At 36.2% G+C, this 26,658-nt stretch overlaps 1 protein-coding gene, 1 long non-coding RNA gene and 1 other non-coding gene across 3 annotated transcripts; 2 read left to right on the forward strand and 1 right to left on the reverse strand.

The window, feature by feature from the left end:
- Positions 1–638: 638 nt before the first annotated feature.
- LOC133783977 (uncharacterized) lies at positions 639–2,338 on the forward strand. The gene is made up of 2 exons (XR_009871058.1): positions 639–936; positions 1,575–2,338. It is a non-coding gene; the product is annotated as an uncharacterized LOC133783977 (long non-coding RNA).
- A 20,748-nt stretch (positions 2,339–23,086) lies between these two features.
- On the reverse strand, positions 23,087–24,655 carry LOC133785001 (uncharacterized). Its single transcript, XM_062224260.1, has 3 exons — positions 24,537–24,655; positions 24,302–24,486; positions 23,087–23,832 (listed from the first exon to the last, which is right to left on the reverse strand). The coding sequence occupies exons 1-3, from the start codon at positions 24,653–24,655 to the stop codon at positions 23,087–23,089; spliced, it is 1,050 nt and encodes a 349-aa protein (XP_062080244.1).
- An 819-nt stretch (positions 24,656–25,474) lies between these two features.
- LOC133787589 (small nucleolar RNA R71) lies at positions 25,475–25,581 on the forward strand. Its single transcript, XR_009872601.1, has one exon. It is a non-coding gene; the product is annotated as a small nucleolar RNA R71 (small nucleolar RNA).
- Positions 25,582–26,658: the final 1,077 nt, after the last annotated feature.

Here is a 26,658-nt window from a genome sequence, read left to right on the forward strand (position 1 = left end):
TCGAACACTTCCATAATCAGAAATTCTAGTGATCTATTTTTTTAGGTACACAACAACCAATGTTCAATTTACTACCTTATTGTAGTACTGTGTATTATAATCATTCTTCTTCAATTGAGAGAGCTTTGTTTTTATTGTCATTTTAAATTTTTATTGTCAGATAATAGAACCTGTCTTGTTTAGAGATGCATTAAATCTATTCCCTTTAGTTGATGGGCAGTTATACCATGAAAACTCTGTTTAGCTTAAATGCATTAAATTAGAAAGGTTCTTTGGCTCAAATTTCTTCCTGGTCAAGTGTTAACAATGATATATACTAAATTGACAGACACCTTAATTGAAGAAAGTTGTTTTTTCTTTTCTTAACTGAGTAATATGGATAGATATGATGATATGATATATGCTGGTTATGTACTTTCTATTTATGTAGTTGTTTGAATAGTTGGATAATAAATTGATTATGGTACTGGGTTTGTCTTCTGTTTCTTCATTTTTTTTATATAAAAATAATAATAATTTGCTTTCATTTACATTAGTTTGAAGGGCCTATAGTTTTGTTGATTGAAAGTTTCTGTTTTGGATTTATTTTCTGTAGGTGGTGTTGCGCCTTGAGCTAAGATGAACCAGCAAAGGTCACGGAATTTCAAGACTACTAAGGATGCAGCTGAGGAGGTGAGTTTTGTTGTCTTTGAGCTCTGAAAATTGCCTCTGTTATCTGTTATGATTGTCTCCATCAATTGGAAACCTTATTAACATGAAATCCTTGTAAGCTTACCTAAAGTTTGAGCTTGGAATTAACAAGATTAGTATGATATGTTAAAAATATTTCTCTCCACTTGATCATTATTTTTTGGCAATTACTAGGGCCTTAAGCGCAAATGAACTGTCAGGGGAGGTACCAAAGGAATTGGGACTACTTACTGACCTATCTTTTTTGTAAGTTATAGGCATTTTTTCATTTTAATGGTAACTATATCGTTTTTTCTCCTTTCTTTATGAATTTTCCATTGCCCATTTCAAGCATATCATTGAAGACTATTTCATAGTTTATGATATTAATGACATTTATTCTTGGAAATAATTTTGTCTATAGGTACTTACCAATGAACAATTTCTCTGGTCAGCTACCGCCAGAACTAGGGAATCTAAACAAATTAAAAATACTGTACGCTTGTATTATTAAGGGAACAGGCTTCTTGAAGGGTTGGCTGGGTGGACTGTTGCCTTGGCATTTGTTGGAATGTCAATTGCAGTGCTTCCAATATGTCTTGGTTAGTATGAATCTTCTTGAAATTAGAATATGATGTTTGAATATTAAGAATTAACAGTTGGATAATTTTCTATTTTACTTGTTTCTTGGTTTGAGCATATAGTTAGTATTTTTTATTTTGTATAGATGTGATCTCAATCATTAGGCCAGAAGAAAATGAGGGTTTGAATAAGTATCCATATGTTAAAAAGCTATGTTCAAGAACAGTTGCTAACACTTGGTATATGATTGTCTCAGTATCTTATGCTCTGTTATGAGTTTTCTGGTTTTGTTGATATGATTCTTTCTGTGGTTTTTGTTGTAGGTTTTAAGTGATCCTCAGAAGAGAGCCATATACGATCAATATGCTGAAGAAGGTCTCAAAGGACAAGTGCCACCCCCTGATGCAGCAGGGGGATTCCATACCGGTCAAATTGAGACATGGCGTCTAAAGCATTATGATGCTGAGAAAGGATGGACTGGAATAGAGCTCGGGCCATTATATGTAAGTAATTTAAATTTTTAATTATTTTATTTATTATATTTCTTACTAATAATTAATTAAATATATTATTAGGATAAAATGGAGTTAAGGGGTCAACATCCTCTAGAAGAACTGTCTGATAAAGAGATTATGGAGTGTGTACTTGGACGTGATTCAATATACTTGCGAGGGTGGGGGCGGTCTCCTAGTGTCACAACTTCTACTTCACATCGTGAAAATATTGTGGGTAATCAACCAACTTATGAAGAGTTAGTTGAATGACTTAATGATACAACTTCCCGCCTTAATGCTACTAACGAACAACTTAGTGTGGTTGTGGATATACTTCGTCATAGTAATTTGATGGCACCGCCTCCACCACCTCCAACAGACCAAGCTTCAGATGCAAATTTAAGAGAGTCGCCATCTTTTTAGTTCGGGAGTCACAAGATGATTCTTAGTTTATTTACATTAATTTACTAAGGAATGAACTTTATGAAGTTTTTTTTTATTTTGGTAGGGGTAACCTTAAAATGATAACTTTATGACTTATTTTAATATTGAACATTATAAAGAATTTTAGCATTAAACATTTTATTATTGTATGGTTTTTTTCTAGTTCATTTCTAATATAGAACATTTATAAATAACTGTTATTATCTTTTACCTACACATAACCATTAAATTTGAACAAAATATAAATTGTGTAACAGACCAATAAAATAATGCTATGTGGGCTAATAAAATGACACCACATAGGATGCCACATATGATGCCACGTAGGATGCCACATATGATGCCATGTCATCAGACATGTAAAACTACAAAAACCATGTTAGCATACACGTAGGATGCCATGTCATCAAACACGTCATCTGATGACTCATCAATTGATTTATAATGTAACGTCCTACGTTTTTGGGTACCTTTAAACGACTCGGGTCGGGATTTTTCCCCCGGGTTAAGAATATTATTTTAAATAATATTATATTTTGTTTGTAAGTATTTCATGAGTTATTACTAGCCAAAATATGAATTTTGTGATTTTAAAAGTCAAGATAAGACTTTCGGTCCTAGACCGACACAAAAACCCTGATCGGGTAAAAATCTCAGAAAATAAAATGAAAAATCATGGCAATTATATTTTGGGCATAAAATAAATTCATAAAAGTTAAAGTTTGGTAAAAAAATAATAAACCTAAAAGAAAATGGAAATTTTAAGGCATTTTGTGTTAAATGCCTAATTTTGCTGAAATGGGGAATTTTATTCCATGAATGGACCTTAGGTTAAATTTTATTATGTGATTAATTAAATTAAATTAAATGTGAGAGGCATTTAATTTAATTAATTAATGTTAAGTTTGGTGATTAAAACTTAATAAGAGTGAAAAATGTGTCAAAAGACAATTTGGACTTTTCTTCTTATGAAACATTTATTAACCTTTATAAAAATATATATATATATAATAAAAAAAAAATTAATGATCACATATATGGCAAAGGGTGGCTGGCCATGTGCTATTTTAGAGTGGTGTGAACCCAATTTTATAAAGTTTAACTCCCATTTAATTAAGAAGTCAAGTGGGCAAGTGGGTAGAAAATCACTCAAGTGTTTTGTGATATTTTGAAGAGTTGTGTGAGCCATTCTAACCCCCAAATCCGACCACTCTCCCTCCCTCATTCACTCTCATCTGATTTTTGAAGACTCTCTCAAGTGTTCTCTCCATGTTCAACCCCAAGAACACCAAAGAAACTTGGAAGCTAAGTCTTGGTCTAGGAAGGGTTTTCCCTAAGGTAAAGTTTCATTAATCTAGACTTTTGTCAAGTTTTAATCATAGAGTTTCAAATAGCTAATTACCTATGTTGTTGGGGGAAGTTGGTTAGGGTTTTTGAAAGGTTTTGGAGGAGCCAAAGCTAATAGGAAGGTAAAAACCTTAAGCAAGAACACCAAAGAGGTAAAAAGTTTACTTTTGATGATTTTGTTGTAGGGTTTTTAGTTTTAAGCATTATTTTGTATATTTAATGCTTAAAGTTTCTTGTTGGTGATGTAATAAGGTTATGGTAGTTGTTTAATAATTTTTATGATGCATGTGTATTGATTTTTTGAAAATGGGAACCAAAACCCCCAAGGGTTTTGTAGGATACCCTAAAACAAAACATGTTTTAAGCTGTGACTTCCAAGGGGTCAAGCAGCCACTGTATATTGTTTTTGTAAAATTAAATTGTACTGTGATGTTTTTGAGAGTGAGTACATAAAATTGAGCTTTTGAAACACTAAAAAATGTTTAGAAATGAGTAAGTTATGCTATTTCAAAGTTTAGGTAAAAAACTGTTTTTTCGTATTCTTATTTTCGGAACCAAGTTTGGACAGCCACTGTATAGGGAAAATGAACCCAGTTTTTTCTAAAATTTTGTGGACATATTTCTGGCATAACATATTATTCCACTGTAAAATTTGGTAAGAAAATATTGAACGGTTTGAAAGTTATTAACTGTCAAAGTTTGGAAAAAATAAGGGCTTGAAAATAAGGTCATTTTTACCTCATTGTTGGAAGATGATTTCACCAATAAAAAATGCTCATTTTGACCTAAGATTTTACAAAGACCTAAATGGCATAACAAAAATGGAATTGGGAAATTTTGGTAACAATCGAGTAAGTAAATTCCAAGTTATGAACTAACGAAGTATGTAGTTAAAAATGTGAAAAATAGGTTTTCCACACTTAGTGTAAAAATGAGATTTTGGAACATAAGGTAAAAAGTAAAATTTTGCTTATTTCAAGATATAAATTGGTAAGTCTTGAAATCATATTTTCACTAAAATTACCCCTTTGAGTTTAAATGAATTATTTTTATTAAAGAGTTTTTATTCTTTCTAAAAATAAGAGATTTAATTTATTAATAGTTAATAAATTAAAAGAGGGGTTAAAACCCTATATTTTGAGAAAATAATTAAATGAATTATTTTTCTAGTAAGTAAAAATTGATTAATTGCTTTTGGAAAATTAATTAGTCAAGATGAGAAATTTATAACGGTTTTCCTAATTAAGACAAATTAGGCAATTTTCTTAAATCGGTTTTTAGATATTAAAACCTTAAGAAAACAAAAAGGAAAATTTAAAGAGTTTATTTTCTTTAAAAATAATTAAGGAATTTATTTGTATTTTCTGGATGTAATACCGGCTAAAATCTTACATATTTTAACCGACTAGTCGAAAGTGCAGGTTAATAGCGATACCTTGAAATAATAAGATTTTTAGCGGGTTGTGGGGAATACCATTGTGATACCCGAGCCTAGGTATCGAGACCTTAGGATAGGTCTCCCCGAGACTTAGGGTTTAGTCTCGTATATTTTGTATGATTTTCCTTAATAGGTTTAAAACCAAATAAGGATTATAAATCCTTACAAATGACTTTTATTAAAATGACCAAACTGCCCAAAATAATAATAATGAATTATGAGTGTCATAATTAATCCGAGTATACTGTATGGATAACTACAGTATTGGCTAAGCGTAACTGGACTGAACGTTGGAGGGTGAAAACCTGCTGAGCGCTAAGGACTCCAAGTAAGTCAACTTATATTGTATGGCTGCAACATGAGATGATTATTGTCTTGTATGTTAGTATAGGGATACATGCACATATATAGACTGTCATAGAAAGTTGCTTAGAGACGTTAGTCTAGTGAGTGCTGATTTAGAAAATATGAACGGTAGAAGTCCGTCATATCCTAGACGGTTGATCCCCGTCACACTGCTTGATTTTATTTATGTCCGGTTCATTACCGCGACGAGTGGCCATGAGATGAGGATAAGCTGGTTAAACCTAGGGGCGCCAAGATAAATGGGACCTAGGGGCCCTCATGCTTACTTAATCATTGGACGGTTAGAATCCGAGCAAGTGCTCTGATAAGTTATTCCCGGATAGCAGCCGTGAATATTGGCCATTCAGTGAGAGTGCCTAGAGATACTAGGGGTTGCCAAGATAGAGTGAGGCTGAACACCCTAGGGGCAACTGCTCACCAGCACCACTGGTTAACATAGATGTCTCCGTAAAGCCGTGTAAATTGGATTACACTCTTGGATAAGTAGTGATGCCCTAGGTAACACGATAGTTACCCTTGATGAGAATATTTATTGGCTAGATCTTAGTGTGGAGACTCGGTTCTCTTTTACAGATTAGCAATTATGTTGGAGGGCGCGTTACGCCTGAATTGTTGGAAATTGTCGAGCGTTGGTCTCGAATTATATTGTGATATAATATATCTGCTTGCTCTGGGATTTTCTGAGTGCAGGGATATAATTGTTGGTAAGATATAGTTGTGATATAATATATCTGCTTGTTCTGGGATTTTCTGAGTGCAGGATTTTTATCTAGATATGAATTAATTTATCCTTGGTTATCAGGCATGACCATAAGTTTGCCAGGACGCTTTAGCGTTCTTGAAATTGATTGTGTAGGGTCCGGATGGGTCCAGAACCCTAATTCTCTATATGCTTTGTTTGAAAGTTGATCTTACTAAGCGTTTTCGCTTACCTAGTTGTTTCATGTTGTAGGTAAGTGCAAGGGCAAGGCAGAGCAGTGAGCGCTGGAGTCTTCCTTGCAAATGTACATGTGGACCGACCTTTTGGGAAGCCTTTTTATATTTGGAAATGTTGTGTAATTTTCCTAAACTAGGCTCACTCTAATCTTTATAAAACATGTTTGTAACTAAATGTTAAGTATGGCCATACGACTTTTTAAAAAGATTTTTTTTTCTATGGGTTTTTGAGACATTTGTTAAATGAAAACATTTATATTTCCGCATTATCGAGTCTTGAAAATCTGGGTCGTTACATATAACTTAGTGGGGTCCACTGATTCTTTTACCTACCAGTGTTAATAAGTGTAGGTAAAGACTCTTTCCCCACTAACGTTTACCTACCAATCTCTACCAATTCAATATTGGTAGGTAAACCATATTACCCACCATTAGGCTAGTTTTACCTACACTTACAATTGGTAGGTAAAGACCCCATTTTCTTGTAGTGAAGAGATGGAAGATATCCTACACCATTGCCACTATTCACCTTGTGGAGGGAATTTTGGGGGGACTCGCACCGCATCTAAGGTACTTTAAAGTGGTTTATTTTGGCCTTGTTTAAAGATGCTCATGATTTTGTGTTAAGATGTGATCGATGCCAAATGGTTGGTAATATTTCCAGAAGGAATGACATGTCCTTAACTAATATTCTTGAAGCTAAATTATTTGATGTGTGGGGTATTGTAACGCCCCAACTCCAGGGACCGCTACAGTGCACATTGCAAACAGTGCTAAACTCGTTAATCGAGTCGTTTGGCCATAAACGTGTAACTAAGTATGATTAGCGGTTTAGGGGTTAAATACTTTGGTTAAGATATAACGTTTACTGTATACATTGGGATCCCAAAAATATAATTTCAGAGTTTATTACAAGAAAGTGTTTACAATAGGCCGTTCTAAGCGGCAAAACAGGGTTCAGCCCTAGTTCCACTTTCAAACCTCGCCCAAGTATTGGTCGAGAAGCTGCATATGTACACGTCATCACCTAAGCTCTCCAACTCAAGGATGGTCAAGCTTCCTTTTGCCTTTACCTGCACCACAAAGCACCCGTGAGCCGAAGCCCAGCAAGAAAACTCATATGCTCATAAACAGTCATATCATGATATCAAACCATACCTGGCATGCCTAGCAAACATAGCTTTATTCAAGCATGCAAATGACCTCAAACAATGCTGGGGTATCCAGGATAAAAAATCCTAGCCTTCTGATTAGAGGACTATCAAGTCAATCCTAATCAGATGAGTGTCGCAACACTTAAGGTTCTGATAAACCATGCTGAGTGACCGACAAGCAGGTCACTAATTCAAATGGAGGAGTGGCTGTTAGGTAAGCCACCAGCCCCAACAGCCTCTGGTAAACCATACTGAGTGACTGACAAGCAAGTCACTAATTCAAGTGGAAGAGTGGCTGCTAGTTAAGCCACTAGCCTTCAAGCGCTTATAATGTTCATCGACCTTGAGGTCGGTCCGACATTAATGCTCTTTGAGTCATTCAATGCAGATAGTCGATTAGATCTAATCTCTGTTGGCTTGCGTGATACACGCTAAGGCCGTTCTGACTAATGAGTCAGTGCAACGTGACCAGTGCCCAGTACCACTACCGAACCTGACTAATGAGTCATAGCTTCACAGTTGATACTAGCACCTTTCCCAAATCTGACTAATTAGTCCGTACCATGCACAGGTAAGCAATGCTATCAATGTGTATCATATGCCAATTATCCAAGAATAGGGCATTCAGCATGCTTACTAAACAGTTGCTAGCATAATTATGATCATGCACAAACATAGAGACTCAAGCTCTGACCAATCTCATATTCATCATTCATGGCATGCCCCAACCACATGTTTCTCGTGCATCACATGCATCACACTTAATCATCCAGCATGCCTCAATAATAACCATACGCAAATGGGCAAAATTGCCAAGCATACACTATGCTATCAATGTTCACATTCAACATCCAACATGCATCAATCATAGCCATGCATGTCACATATGGGGTGCAGTTTTCTTACCTTGGGTTCGAGCAAGAATTAATAAAATAAACGACCTTTGAGAATGATCAGTCCTTTGGTCCTTTAACGGTCACCTAGTCATAACCAAATATGGAATCCCATCAATAAAATAAATCATAAAAAGGTTTATAATCTAAAACCACACTCCCGGGATCCATCCCACACTCTCGAAAAATCTTAATATACTCAAACGGGGCAAAGGAACCAAACCCCGAGCCTTAAGGATCATTCCGAGCCCTAAAATAGGTTTGCTGAAAAATGGACCAGCGATGCAGCCCTAATACATGGTGCTGCAGCCCTATTAAATGGCACTGCATCCCTATTAAATGGCACTGCAGCCCAATTTCCAAGTCAGAGAGCCCTGCTCTCTGCCCTGCCTAGCGCTACTGCGCCAATTACAGACCAGAAACTTTCTGGTTCTTCTTCCTTGCGATTTCTCTTGAAACCAACCCTCCAAATCAATCCCAAACATCACCCAAACATCCAATTCAACCCCAAATCATCATCTATATCACACCCTCATCAAAACCCAATCAATTTACACAAAAACTTCCCTTAATTCCCAACTATCCACATCAAAACTATAAGCTGAAAACTATAAAGAAAAATAGAGTATGGCTTGTTTTCATGGATGAATTCCTTACCTCAAGCTTGATTTAGATCCCCTTAAATGATTGAACCAAAGTCCTAAGCCCTCAATCCTTGCTCTCCTAGCTTGCTACCTCAAATTGGCTCTCAAAAAATCAAAAGGAAGAAGGAGGAGGAATAAGTACGGGAGAGAAAGAAAGATGAGGATGATGATGCTGTGTTTTCTTTTCATACATTTTCTACAGCCTTTAAATGATACATATCCTTTGCCAAATGACCATATTGCCCCTAGGTCAAATAAAGGCTTCTAAAGTCATCCCAAGGGTAAAACCGTCCTTTCCCGCCTATCTCGTTAATTATAATTAACACCCTCTAATTCCTGCTACTCTCAATATTCTCAAATGCCATTAATTCTTATCCCGTTACCCTTTTAATTCCCAGCAACGTTCTAATCATTTAAACATCTCGAGACTCACCCCGAGCCCCGAACTTAATCCCGTTATGACTAGACCGAAAACTTGCATTTCCATGATCGTCTCATGCCGAATGGCTCGAACCAACCCACATATCATGTGGTATTATTTATAATCCACCCCCATGCATAAAAATACACAATCACACCCTCAACGGCCAAATTACCAAAATTCCCTTTGCAATTAAAATATGAACCCATATGCATGCATTCACCATCATATAATAATATAATCCACATAAACATGCATATAATCATTAAATATCATAATAAATCAATTATGGCCCTCCCGGCCTCCTAATCAAGGTCCTAAACCTTATTAGGAAATTTGGGGCATTACAGGTATAGATTTCATGGGCCCATTTCCTCCATTTTATGGAAATTTGTACATCTTGGTAGCTATGGATTATGTCTCAAAATGGGTGGAAGTGATTGCTTCTCCTACTAATTATTCTAAAGTTGTCATGAAATTCTTATAAAAGAATGTTTTTACTCGCTTTGGCACCCCTAGGGCAATCATTAGTGTTGAAGGCACTCATTTTGTGAATAAGTTACTAGTAAGTTTGTTGGCTAAGTATGATATGAGGCACAATGTAGCTACTGCATACCTTCCCCAAAATAATGGGCAAGCTGAGTTTTCCAATAGAGAGATCAAAGGTGTCCTTGAGAAGGTGGTGAACCCTAACCACAAGGATTGGTCCAAGAGGTTAGATGACGCATTGTGGGCCTAAAGAACAGATTTAAAGACACCATTGGGATGTCACCATATTGTTTGGTGTTTGGCAAAGCTTACCATTTACCGGTGGAACTTGAGCAATGTGCTTATTGGGTTATTCAAACACTCAATATGGATTTACAACTTGCAGAAGAAAAGAGAATGTTGCAACTGAATGAATTAGAAGAGATGCGCTTATTCGCTTATGAAAATGCCAAAATTTACAAGGAGAAAACAAAAAGATGACATGACAAATACATTCAACCCAAAGTGTTTGAAGACGGCCAGTGAGTCTTGCTTTTTAACTCACGCTTGAAGCTATTTCCAGGAAAGCTCAAGTCAAGGTGGTTTAGGCCATTCACTATTACTAAGGTCTATCCTTATGGGGTTGTAAAGTTGAGATGAAATGAAGGAGTGAATTCAAGGTTAATGGGTAAAGGTTGAAACACTATTGGGGTGGTGAGGTTGAGCGAAATAAGATATCACTCACCTTAATTGACCCTTGAAGAATCATGTGTTTGAGATGCTGTGCTTAAAGATAGACTTGGAGAGCAGCAAATTAATTTTATACATATATAGTATATAGTATTACGTTTTTGTTCTTTCACCTCTGTCATTCACTATCTATGTTGTGGAACTAAGTATGTTCATGTTTATGGGGTGGATGTGATGATTCTGATATGTTTATGGGTTAATTGAAGAGAATTTGGACATGTTTTAAGTCAAGACTTGGATATATTTATGGCAGGTTTCCTATTGATTTGAATTCTGGAAAGTCTGGGATTGATGTTGTAACTATGATGTTAGGTTCTTTTGTGATGTTGCGGCATTGAAGATAGGCGAGATTTGGGCATTTTTGAGCGATTTTGGGAATTTTTTTGCAAGAAATCCATGGGGTACTACGTGGGATTGTAGTTTTCTTTTTACAAAAATAAAAAAAGATTAATAATAACCCTAGTTCCCAATTTACTGTTCACTATCTCTAAATTCTACCCTTCCTTTTCACCACATGTCCCACCCGATACTTTGGCCTACCCTCCATAACCGCCCCATCACGACCCAAATCGCCACCAACACCTATACTTCAGGCCCGTGCTCCACCTCCTTCCCCGTTCTCGATCTCTCTCTCTGCCTTCCCTCGCATTCTCCTTGCCCCTGTGCAAGATCCCAACTGATCTCGATCGTCTCCACCCTCCTCAACCAAACATTGACCACCTTCTGTCTCCATCGCAAGCATCCCACTCGCATTCCCCATGCACCAAGGCCCCATGAACCCAACCCCACCGTCTCGCACCCATGTGACCAGTCGCACGCCTGGGTTTTTCCACCAACACCAAGGCCTGATTTCTCTCAAGTTCGTACCTCTCTCTCTCACATGAGCCTAGTTGATTACACAATTGCATTGATTATGAGGCATTGTTCAGATTTTGTTGTTATGAGTTATGGGGTGCAGCAGTTGAATGCCTGCCTAGTATACCATATTTTCTGTTGGGATCCCTTGTTACTAGTCTTGCTAATAGGAAGAAATTTTGAGTCTTGATTGGTGCTTCTTGTTCACGGTTTGAAGGGCGTTATTTTTTTTTTTTTAATGTGGTATTGCTACTTTTCTTGTATGGTTGCTTGTTGAATTGATGTGTGGGTCTGCTCCTTGTGAAAATGCCTTGGGGTAAGAAGAAAGTTGCTAGGAAGGTAAGCTCGTATACTAAATTTTGTTGTACTGAGGTTGTAGATCGCTATGAGATCACATTCCTCACCCAAGTATTTTTAGCTGACAAGGGATTTAATTTGAGTAGTGTTGATGAAGCGGAAGTGCCCCTTTATATTCGGAATCATGTTGAAGCACTCCATTGGCAGTTGTTTTGTAGCACTCGATTCATGCCAGATGACACAATTGTGCGAGAATTCTATGCTAACCTCTGGCCCACCTAGTCACAAAGTTTCATAGTTCGTGGAAAAGAAGTCCCCTTGACATCAATCGCCATCAATGCTTTTTATGAGTTACCAAATATTGAGGATGATGACTATGGAGACATGTTTCAAATCTGTGACTGGGAGCTATGCCAGCAAGTATTGGATGATCTTACTGTTCCTGACACCCAATGGATATCCTCTTCCACCCAAGATTGTCTCACACGTTGGCGAGAATTCTTGTCCCCAAAAGCTAAAGTATGGTTCTACTTTATCTGCAACATTTTTATGCCCACTATGCACACTTCCACAGTTAATATGGAGAGGATGTTCCTACTATTTTCCATCATCGGTGGACATACCATCAATGTGGGCAAGATCATTGCCCAAAAGATATGAGAGTGTGCCAGTAAGAATGCGGGACATACCTTCTTTCCCTCACTGATCACGCAACTATATCTCCAAGCCGGTGTCCCAATGTTTGAGCAAATTCATGAGAAATATATCCACGGTCGCATTATCCCATATGACATAGTTCGCGTGTTGAGTACTTCTGATTCAAAGAAGCATGGGGAAGGCTCTTCTGTTGCCCCCGATGTCAAGCAAGACTCACCAGTTGAGCTACCCTTTGAGAATGATGCCCCTACTATACCTGAAAATGCTTCCTCTAATGCTTCCCCTACGGTTGACCCCCACCACAGACAAATGATGGACATGATGCACTTCATGCATCAGCAGTAGCAGGCCTATTAGCGCTATACTCGAGTGTGTGACCAATCCATAGAGAACATGCTTGGGAAGAATTTCACCGAGCCTTTCGCATTCTTGCCTCAATTCCCGGATAGCATCTTAACTCCATGGAGAGGAGATAGCACTAAGAACGACAAGGAGGCAAGCGATGAAGATGCCGATGGTGGTGACCAGTGATATGAGGGAGTTTTCTTTGCCTTCTGCTTTTATTTAGTTTTCATTTGGACTGTTTCTTGTTGCTATGATGTTTTGTTACTATTGTTGTTGTTTGTGTTGGGTAGCAATGAGGACATTGCTCTCTCTTATGTTTGGGGGGTGTTTTTTATAATTGCTATATGTGTTGCCTCAATGTATTGTATTTTTCTTAAGTTTTAGATGTTGTTTAGGTTTGGTTTGTGTCAAGTCTAGAGTCTAGGTTGTATTGGAATCAATTTTTCTAATGGTTGTGCTAAAGTGTGGGGGTGGCTCAATGATAAAATTTTAGAAAAATAAAATTGCAATATTTGTTAACTCTTGTGTATTAGTGAGCCTTTAGTACTTAAAGCTTTTGGTGCTAATCAATCATAGTGAGAGTGTGTCTCAATTGAGTGTGTATAGTTTGACCATGAAACCCACCACCCTAGATTAAACTAAGTATTCATGAAGGTTTAAGCTTAGAATTGGCTTGATAATTCCCTTAAGGCAAAATCCTAGTAGGCTTAATGATTTAGAGAGGATTTAGGCAATTTTCTTGGATCGTTTGAGCTTTTCATGCCTACCTTGTAATTATCATCCCTAGTGACCCAACTTTGAGCTTATTGGCCTATTTTGTTCATGTAACATTAATTTGATAGCCAATCCCTTTTTGAATATCCTATTTTTATTTCTAACCAAACCTTATGCTTAGTTTTTCTTGGATATTAATTGAGATAAGTTTGGGGGGGAAGTGAGGAAAGAGTATCTTTGTTCTTGGGTTGTTCATAATTATTAATTAATATACACTTGTATGCTCAAATTTGTTAATTGTGTTTATGTTTTTGTTATCTTCAATGTTTTTATTTTAAAGTTTCTTTGTATTCAGTCAAAAAAAAAAAATTATTAGAGAATTTTAAAAAAAATATATATATGTATATATAATTAAGTGCAAATAAAGAATAAAGAAGTTTTTTGTAGTTGCATTGTACCCATATTTGAGCATATAAGTGTAGTATTCATAGAAAGAGGGAATTGAATGCTATTGGGGGGGGGGGGGGGGGGGGAGGATTGAGTTCAGTTGTAATGGGTAGAGGATAATGAATCCACTAGGTCCAAGGCAAGCTAGGTTTTAAGTTCACTTGTAATGGGTAGAGGATAATGAATCCACTAGGTCCAAGGCAAGCTAGGTTTTAAGGTTGTAGCTTACAAAATCCATCTTAATCTATACATTTAGCCTAGCCTACATTACAACCATGTGAAGACATATTGATCTAAATCATTTTTCCAACTACATTAGTGGAGAGGGGTTATTGAGTTCAACAAGTGAAAACATGAATTAAACCTTAGGATTGTTAGGTAGCTTAATCTAGGGAAGATGGGTTGATTGGGAAGAACTAGTTGTGCACTAATTGAGAATACATTGAAAACTTGGTTGGGTTAGCATCTTAATACTTGAAGAACTTGGCTTGCATATACACTTGAGTTATCATTTGAATCATTGATTTGAGAGCTTTAGCCCCACTTTAATATGACCATTTCCAAATTGATTATGAGCTTCATATCTTGTTTTGTTGTGTCTTTATGGTGTCATTTATGACTTCTATGGTGTTGTGTGTTTGTTGGGTAGTAGAGTCATCACTCGGGACGAGCAATGAGTTAAGTTTGAGGGTGTGATAACTCTAAGAATTAGATTTATTTTTATGCTTTTAAACTTAGGTTTTCATCAAGAAAAGAGTGGTTTAGGATCTTTTGTAGTGTCTTTATTTTAGTTTTGTCAAATATTAATTTTAATGAGATAATATTAAATATTAGTTTAATGGTTGAAAATTATATCCTAAATGGTGGAATTTTGTCTCGGCATGTGGTTGGTAGAGTTTTGGATAATGTTGAAAGAATTTGAAATTGGAATTGGACTTGGGATGATGGAATGCTGCAGCATGGAAGCAGCATTATGTTCTGTCAGCAATCTATTTTAAAGGCCCACGTGGGAAAGAAAATGGCCAACTCAACTTTTGGGGTTTGCTTGAATTGGGATGAGTTGTAACTAAAACGGTTTTTAATCCCTTATTTTATTTTGGTCAATTGGTCTTAAAAGAAAGAAAAAAAAAACAAGAAAAGAAAAGGAAAGGAAGGAGGCCCGCGTGAAAGGGGAAAAAAAAGAAGGGAATTAACTAGCATTTTTATCACCTTCATTCCTAATTTTAGATACACACGTACAGACCATGAGAGAATATAGCAGCCTCTTGGTACAAAACAGAACAACCATTTTTTGGAGAGCTTTTAATGTGAGAAGAAGAGAAGAACAAGGAGAAAAAGTTAGAAGAAAAAGACTATTTGGAGACACCCCATTGGCTTGCCTCTCTCTTTTACTCTTAGCTTCTTTAATTTTTCTTGCTAATTTTTTGAATATGAATTGTTATTATTTGGGTGTTTTTGAGTTTGTAACCATGAGTTAAACTTTAAACAGCTAGGATAATTTGAACGTGACTTATGATATTTTGATTTTGATGTTAATGCACTTGAGGTTTATTCATTCAAGATTTTATCATGAGTAATGCTTGCTAATGAATGCTCACCTTTATTGAGCAACTAGGTTAATATTAAAAAAAAATTGAAAAGTTTAGATTTAATTGACACACAATTTGAATGGTGCATGCTTGACCTCTTTGATTTCAACATTGTAGTGATATAGACATATATTATTACCATGCATAGTCTTATGGAATTGATGCTTGAATTGAATCTTTGAAATCAAATTGGCATTGACATAGGTGGTTGATCACTTGTCTAGATTGGAGGTTGATGAGGAGTCTCTTGATAAAGAAGTTCAGATTAATGATGCTTTTCCTGATGAACAGTTGTTTGAAGTAAGTGTTTGTAAAGATGTTCCATGGTTTGCAGACTATGTTAATTTTTTGGCTACAAAGGTTATACCTCCTAAGATGACAAGGCAACAATTGAAGAAATTCTATTCAGAGGTGAAGCACTATTATTGGGAGGAGCCTATTCTGTATAAACATTGTTCTGATGAAGTTATTAGAATATGTGTGCTCGAAGAGGAGATGTTGTCAATCTTGACTCACTGTCATACTTTGCATTGCGGCGGTCATTTCGAAGGAACAAGAACAGCAACAAAAGTTTTGCATAGTGGGTTTTACTGGCCTACATTATTTAAAGATGCTAATATCTTTGTCAAAAGTTGTGATCGTTGTCAACGGACTAGGAATATATCAAGAAGAGATTAAATGCCAATGACTGGTATTTTGGAAGTCGAGTTGTTTGACGTATGGGGAATAGACTTTATGAGACCTTTGCCGTCATCGTATAATAACAAGTACATTTTGCTTGTGATGGACTATGTTTCTAAATGGGTAGAAGCTGCAGCAACTCCTACTTGTGATGGGAAAGAGGTACTTAGATTCCTTCACAAAAATATCTTCACTCAATTCTGCACCCCTAGAGCAATTATTAGTGATCGAGGAAGTCGTTCACTGCTCTTTGTGCTCGCTACGGTGTTCATCATCAAAAGGCATTGTTTTATCATCCAATTGCAAATGGTCAAGTCGAGGTGTCAAATAGGGAGATTAAAGGTATCTTGGAAAAGACTGTAAATACGTGAAGGAAAGATTAGTCAAAAGAGCTTGATCATTCACTTTGGGCTTATCTCATTGCATTTAAAACTCCGATTGGTATGTCACCACATCGATTGATGTTTGGTAAGGCATGCCATTTACCGGTGGAACTGGAGCATAGAGCTTACTGGGGTGTGAAAAAGTTAAATCTTGACCTCTTTATGGAGGGACAAAATAGGTTTATGGAGTTAAACGAGCTTGATGAATTTCGAAAAGAAGCTTATGAGAATGTGAGGATCTATAAATAGAAGTCGAAGGCCTTTCATGATAAGCGGATACTAAGGAAGGATTTTCGACCAGAAGATAAAGTGCTGCTATTTAATTCAAGACTGAAGCTCTTTTCTGGTAAATTGAAATCGAGATGGTCAGGACTGTACACAGTAGTTGCTTCCCTGCCTTATGGAGCAGTGCAAGTTCATAGTGAGAAGACGAGACATTTTAAGGTGAATGGCCAGAGATTGAAGCATTATTTGGAGGGCCCGGTGGAAAAATTCCAATTTGTGGTTTTTGGAACCACTTCGATCTGAATACAAACAAGACTCTAGCTAAAAGACATTAAAGACAACGCTCTTAGGAGGCATTCCTAAGTTATTTTTATTTCTTTTGTAATTTAAGTTTATGTTATTTGTTTGGTTTGGAACAATGTTTAGGGAATTTGTTTTAGTGATTATTATTAGTTTTAATTAGAAATTTTTTGATGTAATGTATGAACCATGAAAAACGTGAAAAAATGTAAGATTTTACAAGAAAAGGGTTAGAAAAATCTTATTTTCTAAGGCAGTAGCGCTATAGCGCTGAGAAGGTGGCGCTACGGCGCTATTTAGAGAGAAGATGGAAATTTTTGTCAAGGTAGTAACACTATTCTCAGATTGAAAAAGGCATGTTGAAACGACAAGTAGTGCTACAACGCTGCTTAAGTAGCGTTATAGCGCTATACCCAGAACCCAAATATGCCCAGAAACCCCTAGTAGCGCTACAGTGCTACATATGTAGCGCTACAGCGCTCTATCCTTGTTTTTTTTTTTTTAAAAAAAAAAAGGCTGAATATTGAGACTTCTTCTTCCAAACCCTCATTTTCTCTTCTCCCTTTCATGTTCTCTCTATCCCAACACCCCAAAACCTCCATAAATCCTCCATTGCAGCTTCTTTCCAGAAAATATCATCTCTTCCACTTATTTTTTCATTTTCTCTTCTATCTCAGCCCTTTTGTCCATTAGTCAAATTCTTACCTCTAAAATCAATTTCAATTTTCAAATTCCATTTGGAACCCTAAAAATTCAGAGTTTTAATTTCTTGAAGAAGATTAAAATTTTCAAGGGGCTTTACTCAATCAAGCACAAGGAAGACGATTTCAAGGGTTAGTAAGTGTTTTCAATCCCATTTATTTCAAGATTTTTACTGCATTTGGGGGTTAGGTACATGTGTTGCTTGCTTTTGGTGGAATTTAGTTTTTGCTGCTGAGATTTGGAGAATTTGGGTGTTGTGTTCGGTAAAATTGAATTTATAGGGTGGTTGTGAAGAAGGAAAGTGTTTATTTTGAGGGAAGGTACTGTAAAAAAAATTCTGGGTTTGGGTGTTGTTGAGAGTGTAGACAATGGCTCCAAAAAGTAGAGCGGGAAGGTCTAAGGATAAGGGAAAAGGACAAGCTTCTGCTTCCCAACAAAGGGATGATAGTTCGGAGCAAGAGTATGATGAAACTAGGTTTATAAATTTTCAGGCTCAAGAGCGTTATGAAAATTTTGTAAGAAAAACATTGATTCCTGAACGTGAGGTAGAATATCAATCTGACCCTTTTGATCATCAGATTTTTTAATTAGTTAAAGCTAATCTCGCGGCTCAGAAGTGGGAAAGTTTTCTTACAAAACTGGCACAAGCAAATGTATCATTGGTTTATGAGTTCTATGCGAATTTAAGAGCTAAACACAATGACAAAGTTTTTGTTAGAGGTAAGCGAGTCTCTTTCACTGCCGAATCCATTAATAAGGTTTTTAATGTCCCACATATAAAAGAGCATGAGGAGGAATATACGAGATTTTTTAAGGGATGTATAGATTATAAGAGTATCACGTCATGTCAATTGAATATTGAAGCCAGATTTTGGGCTTTCTTTGTTTATGCTCGGTTCATGCCAGTAAGTCATGTGTCTGACATGACTAAGGATCGAGTACTCCTGATGTATGCATTGATGATAGGGATGACTATTAATATGGGTTCGTGAATTAAAGAAAATATAGAGTTCATTGAAAAAGGCCATACCACTAGAGGTTTGGGCCATGGATCTGCCATCATAATGTTATGCTATAAGGCTGGAGTTCCTGAGTTAGTTAATGATATTTATCAGTCGTTGCAGCAACCTTTGTCGATTACTTTGATGAAGGATTATCCAGAACCTACTCTATATATGCCACAGGCTAGGAAAAAGGGTAAACGTCGTGTGGAAACGGAGGTGGAATAAGAGGCTGAACCAGTGTTGCTGGGGGTAGTAGTGACCATAGCATGAAGAACGTCAGTGATAAGTTGGATTATCTTATCCAACAGAATCAGTATATGGTTCAGCAGCAGCACATGATGAATCAATACATGGACCAATGGTACGAATACGAGGTGAACCATGTGGCTCGCTTAAACAACTTGGTAAGTCGGTGGTCTTTAAACGAGGCGGACAAAACTTATTTTGCTCCACCACTACCGTATCCACCGTATTCTCTGTTTTACTCTCCTCCTCCGTCTTCGTCTCCACCTCCACCTCCACCTCCACCTCAGTCATTTGTTGGATTTCTAGAACCACGGCCTCGCCATCTCAACCTTTCAAGGGACCTTCGTCCCAGCCGCCACAACCGCCATACTGATGTGGCTGGTCAGGTAAGTCTCTGTTCTCATTCTTTCTGTACTTTAACATTGGAGACAATGTTCGGTTTTAATTTTGGGGGAAAGATTTATTTCTGGTGTTCTTTGATGCATTTGCGTTTTACGATTTGTTTGTTTTATTTTCGTTAGTTGTTTTGAGTCATGTTTTAGAGTGTAAATTAAGTTGATGATAGTTGCCATTTCAATATGATTGACTGATATGTTGTATAATCCAAAGGAAAAATTGTTGTGATTCTGAAACAATATGTGTGCTTGGTTAGATTACTTTGTTTTTTTTCACTGTGATTTGTTGACATTAGAGATCTATTGTTCATAAATTGCAAATGTTATAATTGAGTTATTTTATGCATGTCGAATTTGGATTGTAAATTGAAAAGATTGAAAAAAAATCTAGAACCTGTTTCCTTACTATTTGAGATTAAATTTGAAACAATACACATTTCGAAAAATGATATAGGCAATTTTTTTTAGACTGGTTGTGCCTTTCAAGCTAACCCTATTAAATTTTATCCTTAGTCAACCATTTTGAGCCTTACAACTGTTTTCTTGTTAACACATTATTTTGAGCCTACCTATGAATTGGATTACCATTTACTCTTTTTGACCCATACCATGAGCATGAAAAGTATTATATGAGGGGAGTGAATGTGTAATGGGATGTTTGTATTATGTGTTATTCAGAAAATTACTTGTGATTGAGAAAAAATTAAAGAAAGAAAAGGAAAAGAAAGTGAAAAATGATTATGCTCCCAAACATTTATCTATTGAAAAATAAAAGTTTGGGGGAGTGTATGGAAAAAAATATATATATTCTCAATCATTGCCCAAAAAAAAAGGGTAACAAGGGATGAGTGGTGTGCAATTGATGGGAAAGTTTGCTTGTGGTATGATTAACCCTAAAAATATATCTTTATCTACCTATACCTAAGCCTTTTATTACAGCCCTTATAAAGTCCTATTGATTCTTGTTTATGCATTTTTTTATATTAATGGAGAATAGTAAGTAATGCAGGCATATGGAAATATTTGGTTATGTGGTTAGTTAGTGAGAATTTGATGTACATAAAGTGGTTCAATTATTTTATTTTCGAGTTATTAGTAAATGAGCTTTGGTGTTGATAGATTGGAGTGAAAGGGTGAAGTAATTTTGACTGAAAATTTAGATTAATGTTTTAAATAGCATGATTGTTTTTCCTGAGAATTATATGCACATAGCAGTCTTGAGTGTTGGAATTGGTTAGTTATGTCAACTTGGTTTGTTTAGGTTTGAATCTAGTTAGATTCTTTACTCGAGGGCGAGTAAAGGTTTAGTTTGGGGGAGTTTGATAAACGAGTTTTAGGCTCGTTTATGGTCTAGTTTTTAGGTTGGTTTTCGTTAGTTTAGGGTTATTTTATTGCATAATTATGCTCGTTTGTTCATGTTTCATGTTTTCATGCTAAGTTGGTGAAAAGAGTGAAATGAAGTGAACGTGGAAGAAAATATAGTTAATTTGGAGAAAATCATGTTTTTCGGGGTCGATATGTACGAGCTTTGATACGGTCAATAGCGCTAGAGCGCTATCAAAGTGGTGCCACAGCGCTAGGAAGGATATGATGGAGCCTGTTGAATCTGTCAGTAGTGCCCCAGTGCTACAAAGCAAGCGCTACAACGCTATCAAGACCAGCAGAGCAGCGCCCCAATGCTACATCAAGGGCGTTACAACACTAGTGAAACAGTTTTTAGTGCATTTTTGCTTCTGACTATAGCGCTCAATACATAGTGCCACAGCGCTATCAATGCATTTTTTCATATTTTAAACCACTTTTTGAAGGGAAAAACGGTATTTTCACCTGGGAACCTTGGAAAACTATTTAAGGAGCATTATTCTGTCATTTTTATAAGCAGTTCTGATTTTGAAAACCCTAGATCTAGAAAAGCCTGCTGCTTTAGATTGCTTTTTTCTGGTTTTAACTTTATAGATTTTTCTTTTTCATCTGAATTCCTTAGGTTATTTTCTATGAGTAATTATTTGAATGTTATTTTCATCATGTTATCTATGAACTGATTTCATTTATCTAGGGATTAATGTAGTCACTGGGATTTCTATTTAATTTTATTATGATATTCTATTGATACTTCTTTTGAATCCAATCTATATGATATTTGTTTAATGCTGGTAAATATTTCATCACTATTTACTTGATTTAATGGTATTGATTCAAAATTTGAAAGATGAGAATTGAATATGTTATCATTATATAGACATAGGTAGCATATTGGATGACAGTACATGTATGACTTGTGTAGTAATTAGGTTTCTTTGCTTAATGTCTTCTATATGTTCAAGTTTATCACAAAAATGTAGAAAACCTACATATAGACTGAGATCTTATATCTTGAAAAAGAATAGGAATCGATTATATTAACTTGCTATTAGAATAGAAAGAAGAGATTTAGAATTGATTAGTAAAATTAATAGAATGAAAAGTTGATAAAATTAATTCCCAAACTTTTTATAATTGATTTTTAATTAGTTGATTCATTGTTTTGTTTCTAGTTATTTAAATTATGTTTATAATTTATAATATTCATTTTAATTTTAATTATTCATTTAAGTTTAAATTCACCAAATAGAAAGTTAAAGAACAATTAGTGGTATTTGGAAAGCAGTCTTCGTGGGATCGACACTCTACTTATTATATATTAATTGATTCGACCACGTATATTTGCGTGTTAATTTTCGCAGATCGCCCTTCTTATCCTTAATTTCCACATCAAATTCCACCAAATAAGATGAGGCTTGGAATCTTTCTTGGTCATAAGATATTTTATCGCGGAATGATCTGTGTAAACAACGACCTTATTCCCAATCAAGTATGGCCTAAACTTATCAAAGGAAAACACTATGGCCAACAACTCCTTCTCCGTAGTTGCATAATTAATTTGAGCATCATTCAAGGTACGACTTGCATAATAAATTGTTCTAAATACCTTGTCAAATCTTTGTCCCAACACTACCCCAACTGCAAAATCACTAGCGTCACACATCAATTCAAATGGCAAATCCCATTGAGGTGCTACAACTATAGGTGCCGAAATCAATTTCTCCTTAAGTATCTTAAACGCTTGGTGACACTTCTCATCAAAATCAAATGGAACCCCATTCATTAGCAAGGTGGACAGCAGTTTCGAGACCTTGGAGAAATCTTTGATAAATCTCCGATAAAATCCTGCATGGCCCAATAAACTCCTCACTCCTTTAACTAAAACATGAGGGGGTAAATTCTTTATTGTAGAAATCTTGGCCCGATCCACTTCAATGCCATTCTTAGAAATCTTGTGCCCCAATACAATTCCTCCATTCACCATAAAATGGCACTTCTCCCAATTAAGTTCTAAATGTGACTCTTCACATCTCCTCAAAACCAACTCCAAATTAGTCAAACACTTGTCAAAAGAAGACCCATAAACCGAAAAATCATCCATAGAAATCTCAATTCCTTTCTCAACCATGTCAGAGAATATCACCATCATACACCGTTGAAATGTGGCTAGTGCATTACATAGCCCGAATGGAATCCTTCTAAAAGTAAAAGTACCATAAGGACGTCTTCTCTTGATCCTCCGGTGCAATTACAATCTGATGATAACATGAGTACCCATCTAGAAAAAAATAGAAGTTATGCCCCGCCAACCCATCAGATTGTACTCATGATCTTTCCTAGTTGCCTTATTCAACTTTTGGTAATCTATACATATCCTCCAACCTGTCACAATCCTTGTTGAAATCAATTCATTACTCTCATTCTTCACCACGGTCATGCCACCCTTTTTAGGTACTACTTGTACTGGACTTACCCAAGCACTATTAGAAATAGGGTAAATCACTCCACCATCTAACCATTTCAAGATCTCTTTCCTCACCACTTCTTTCATTGTCAGACTAAGTCTTCGTTGAGCATCAATAGTCGGTCTAGCATCATCTTCCATAAGAATTCTATGCATAACTGTCAATGGGCTTATTCCTCTTATATCAGCAAGAGTCCACCATATAGAAATTTTATGGGCCCTTAACACCCTCAACAACCTCTCCTCCTCTACTTCTGAAAGAAATGATGAAACTATGAACACAAGAGTCTCTTTCTCTCCAAGATAAGCATAGCGTAGATGTTTCGGTAAAGCCTTTAGTTCTAACACAGGTGGCTTCAAAATCGATGGTAATGGTCTTTCCGATCCCTCGCCCAGTTCTTCAAACTTTTTATGCCTCCACGGCTCATATGATTGTATCCACTTTAAATAACTCAACGCCTCTTCACTATGCTCACCATCTACATTATCAACTGTAAGACTGATTCCAAGAGGATCTTCAATTAACTTTCTTCTCCCTACTACCTCTTCTACCACATCCACTGAAATAAAAATTATCAGTTGCTTTAGGATAAGTCATAGCCTTGAACACATTAAATACTACTTCTTCCTCTTGTACTCTTAGCCTTAACTCTCCCTTTTACACATCTATCAATGCTTGCCCAGTTGCGAAAAATGGCCTCCCCAAGATAATAGGAACATTCTCATCATCCTATATATCAAAAACTATAAAATCAACTGGAAATATAAACTTATCCACCTTCACCAACACATCTTCTATAATTCCACATGGATGCTTCATAGATTTATCAGCCAGCTACAATGTTACTGTGGTTGGCCTAGCTTCACCCAAACCAAGTCTACGAAATACTGACAAAGGCATTAAATTAATACTTGCCCCCAAATCACAAAGTGCATGCTTACATTCAAACTCCACAATCATGCATGGAATAGTAAAACTACCAAGCTCTCATAACTTTTGAGGAAGTTTCCTTTGTAAAATCGCACTACACTCTTCTATTAACGCTGTTGTTTCATAATCACCCATCTTTCTCTTGTTAGACAAAATCTCCTTCATGAACTTCACATAGCTGGGCATCTGTTCTAATGCTTCTGCAAACTGTATATTAATATGTAGCTTCTTGAACACCTCTAAAAACTTTGCAAACTGCTTATCCAGATTATGCTTGCAAAGCCTTTGTTGATATAGAATTCTAACATGATGGTCAATGCTCACAAGTGGTACCTCTTCTTCCTTGCTAAGGTCTTCAGTAACCTTTTCTTCATTGGACTTCTCTTCTTCTTTGCCTTGTGTATTTCCCTTCTAACCTTCTTCTTCTGACTGATTCTTCTTTGGCTCTTCATACCTTGTTCCACTCTTCAAAGTAATAGCTTAACATTGTTCTTTAGGATTAGCTTCTGTAGTGCTAGGAAAATTTCCTTGAGCTCTATTAGCCATTAAAGTAGCCAACTGCCCTATTTGAGTCTCCAAACTCCTTATGGACACCCTGGTTTCAGTCATGAATTAGTTAAGTACATCAGGTTGGGGTTCAGCTGGTTCCATTGGTATTTGGTGTGGTGATCTATTTTGTGGTTGATAATATCCAGGTGGAGGTTGTTGGTATGAATGTTGTTGTGGATATGGTTTTTTATTTTGGGAAGGTTGATATTGTGGTTGAGGTGGAGGGTAAGGTTTTTGAGTGTTTTGAGTATTGGACCACGAAAAAATTGGGATGGTTCTTCCAGCCTGGGCTATAGGTCATGGAATTGGGATTATTGGGTTGTCTCGGGTAATTCCCTATAGCTTGTACTTCTTCCATAGGCATGTTATTAATATCTAGACCAGGGCATTGGTTAGGTGGATGGGTTATACCACACAATTCACACAGGTTTTGAACTTGCATAGCTTGAGATGGGAGTGTAGCCTTTTGTAGTTGCTTTGTCAAGGCTGCTACTTGAGCTATAAGCATGGATATAGCATCCAATTCCATCATTCCAACAACCTTCTTTGGTTGTCCCCATTCAATTGGCCACTGATAATTATTCATCTCCATCTCTTCTAATAGCTCATACGCCTCATTACCATTCTTACTCATAAAAGCACCTCCCGTTGCAGCATCTATAATTGTTCTAGTTGTTCCATTCAACCCATTGTAAAAATTATGCACCAACATCCACTTTTCTATACCATGATGTCGATATTTCCTTAACAACTCCTTAAATCGCTCCCAAGAATCATACAGTGACTCCCCTTCCATCTGATAAAAATTATTGATCTCTCCCCTTAGTTTTGCAGCCTTCGCTGAAGGAAAGAACTTGGAAAGGAACTTCTAAGCTAACTCCTCCCATGTAGTGATAGAATTTGCCTGTAAAGATATCAGCCAACTCTTTGCCTTATCCCTTAGTGAAAATGGGAACAACCTCAATCTTATAGCATCATCGCTCACCCCATTCATCTTGAACGTAGCACATAACTCCAGAAAATTAGCTATGTGTAAATTGGGGTCCTTCGTTGGCATACCTCCAAATTGAACAGTTGATTGGACCATTTGAAGGATTGCTGGCTTATTCTCAAAATTGTTTGCATCAATGGTTGGAGGTCTGATGCATGAATGCACTCCTGTAACAGTAGGAAGTACATAGTCTTTCAATGTTCTTGGTCCTTGCTCCCTTGGAACCTCTGCAGCCCCTTGACCATTATTAGCACCGTTTCCCAAATTGTCAGCCATGGTAAACTCCAATCTCCTCTTTTTTTTCCGGTTCTGTCTGCATGTTCTTTCAATTTCCAGATCTATTGGTTTAATCTCCTTTTGTCTATTGCTTCGCATATACCAACTATTCCGGAAACACAATAGAACCTTGATCCAAATAAATCTTAAACATAAATAAAATAAAATAACCAAATTAGAACAAATAACAATTAACTGTGATATTGGAATTTTAAGTCCCTGGCAACGGTGCCAAAAACTTGATCTGTGAAAATTAACACTCAAGTATACGTGGTCGAATAAAGTAATATATAATAAGTAGAGTGTCGATCCCACAAAGACTGCTTTCCAAATACCACTAATTGTTCTTTAACTTTCTATTTGGTGAATTTAAATTTAAATGAATAATTAAAATTAAAATGAATATTCTAAATTATGAACAGAATTTAAATAACTGGAAAAAAAAACAATGAATCAACTAATTAAAAATCAATAATAAAAAGCATAGGAATTAATTTCATCAACTTTTCATTCTATGAATTTTACTAATCAATTCTAAATCTCTTCTTTCTATTCTAATAGCTGGTTAATATAATCGATTTGTATTCTTTTTTAAGATATAAGATCTCATTCTATATGTAGGTTTTCTACATTTCTGTG

The sequence above is a fragment of the Humulus lupulus genome, chromosome 6 (genome assembly GCF_963169125.1).
Source record: "Humulus lupulus chromosome 6, drHumLupu1.1, whole genome shotgun sequence".
NCBI lineage: Eukaryota > Viridiplantae > Streptophyta > Magnoliopsida > Rosales > Cannabaceae > Humulus > Humulus lupulus.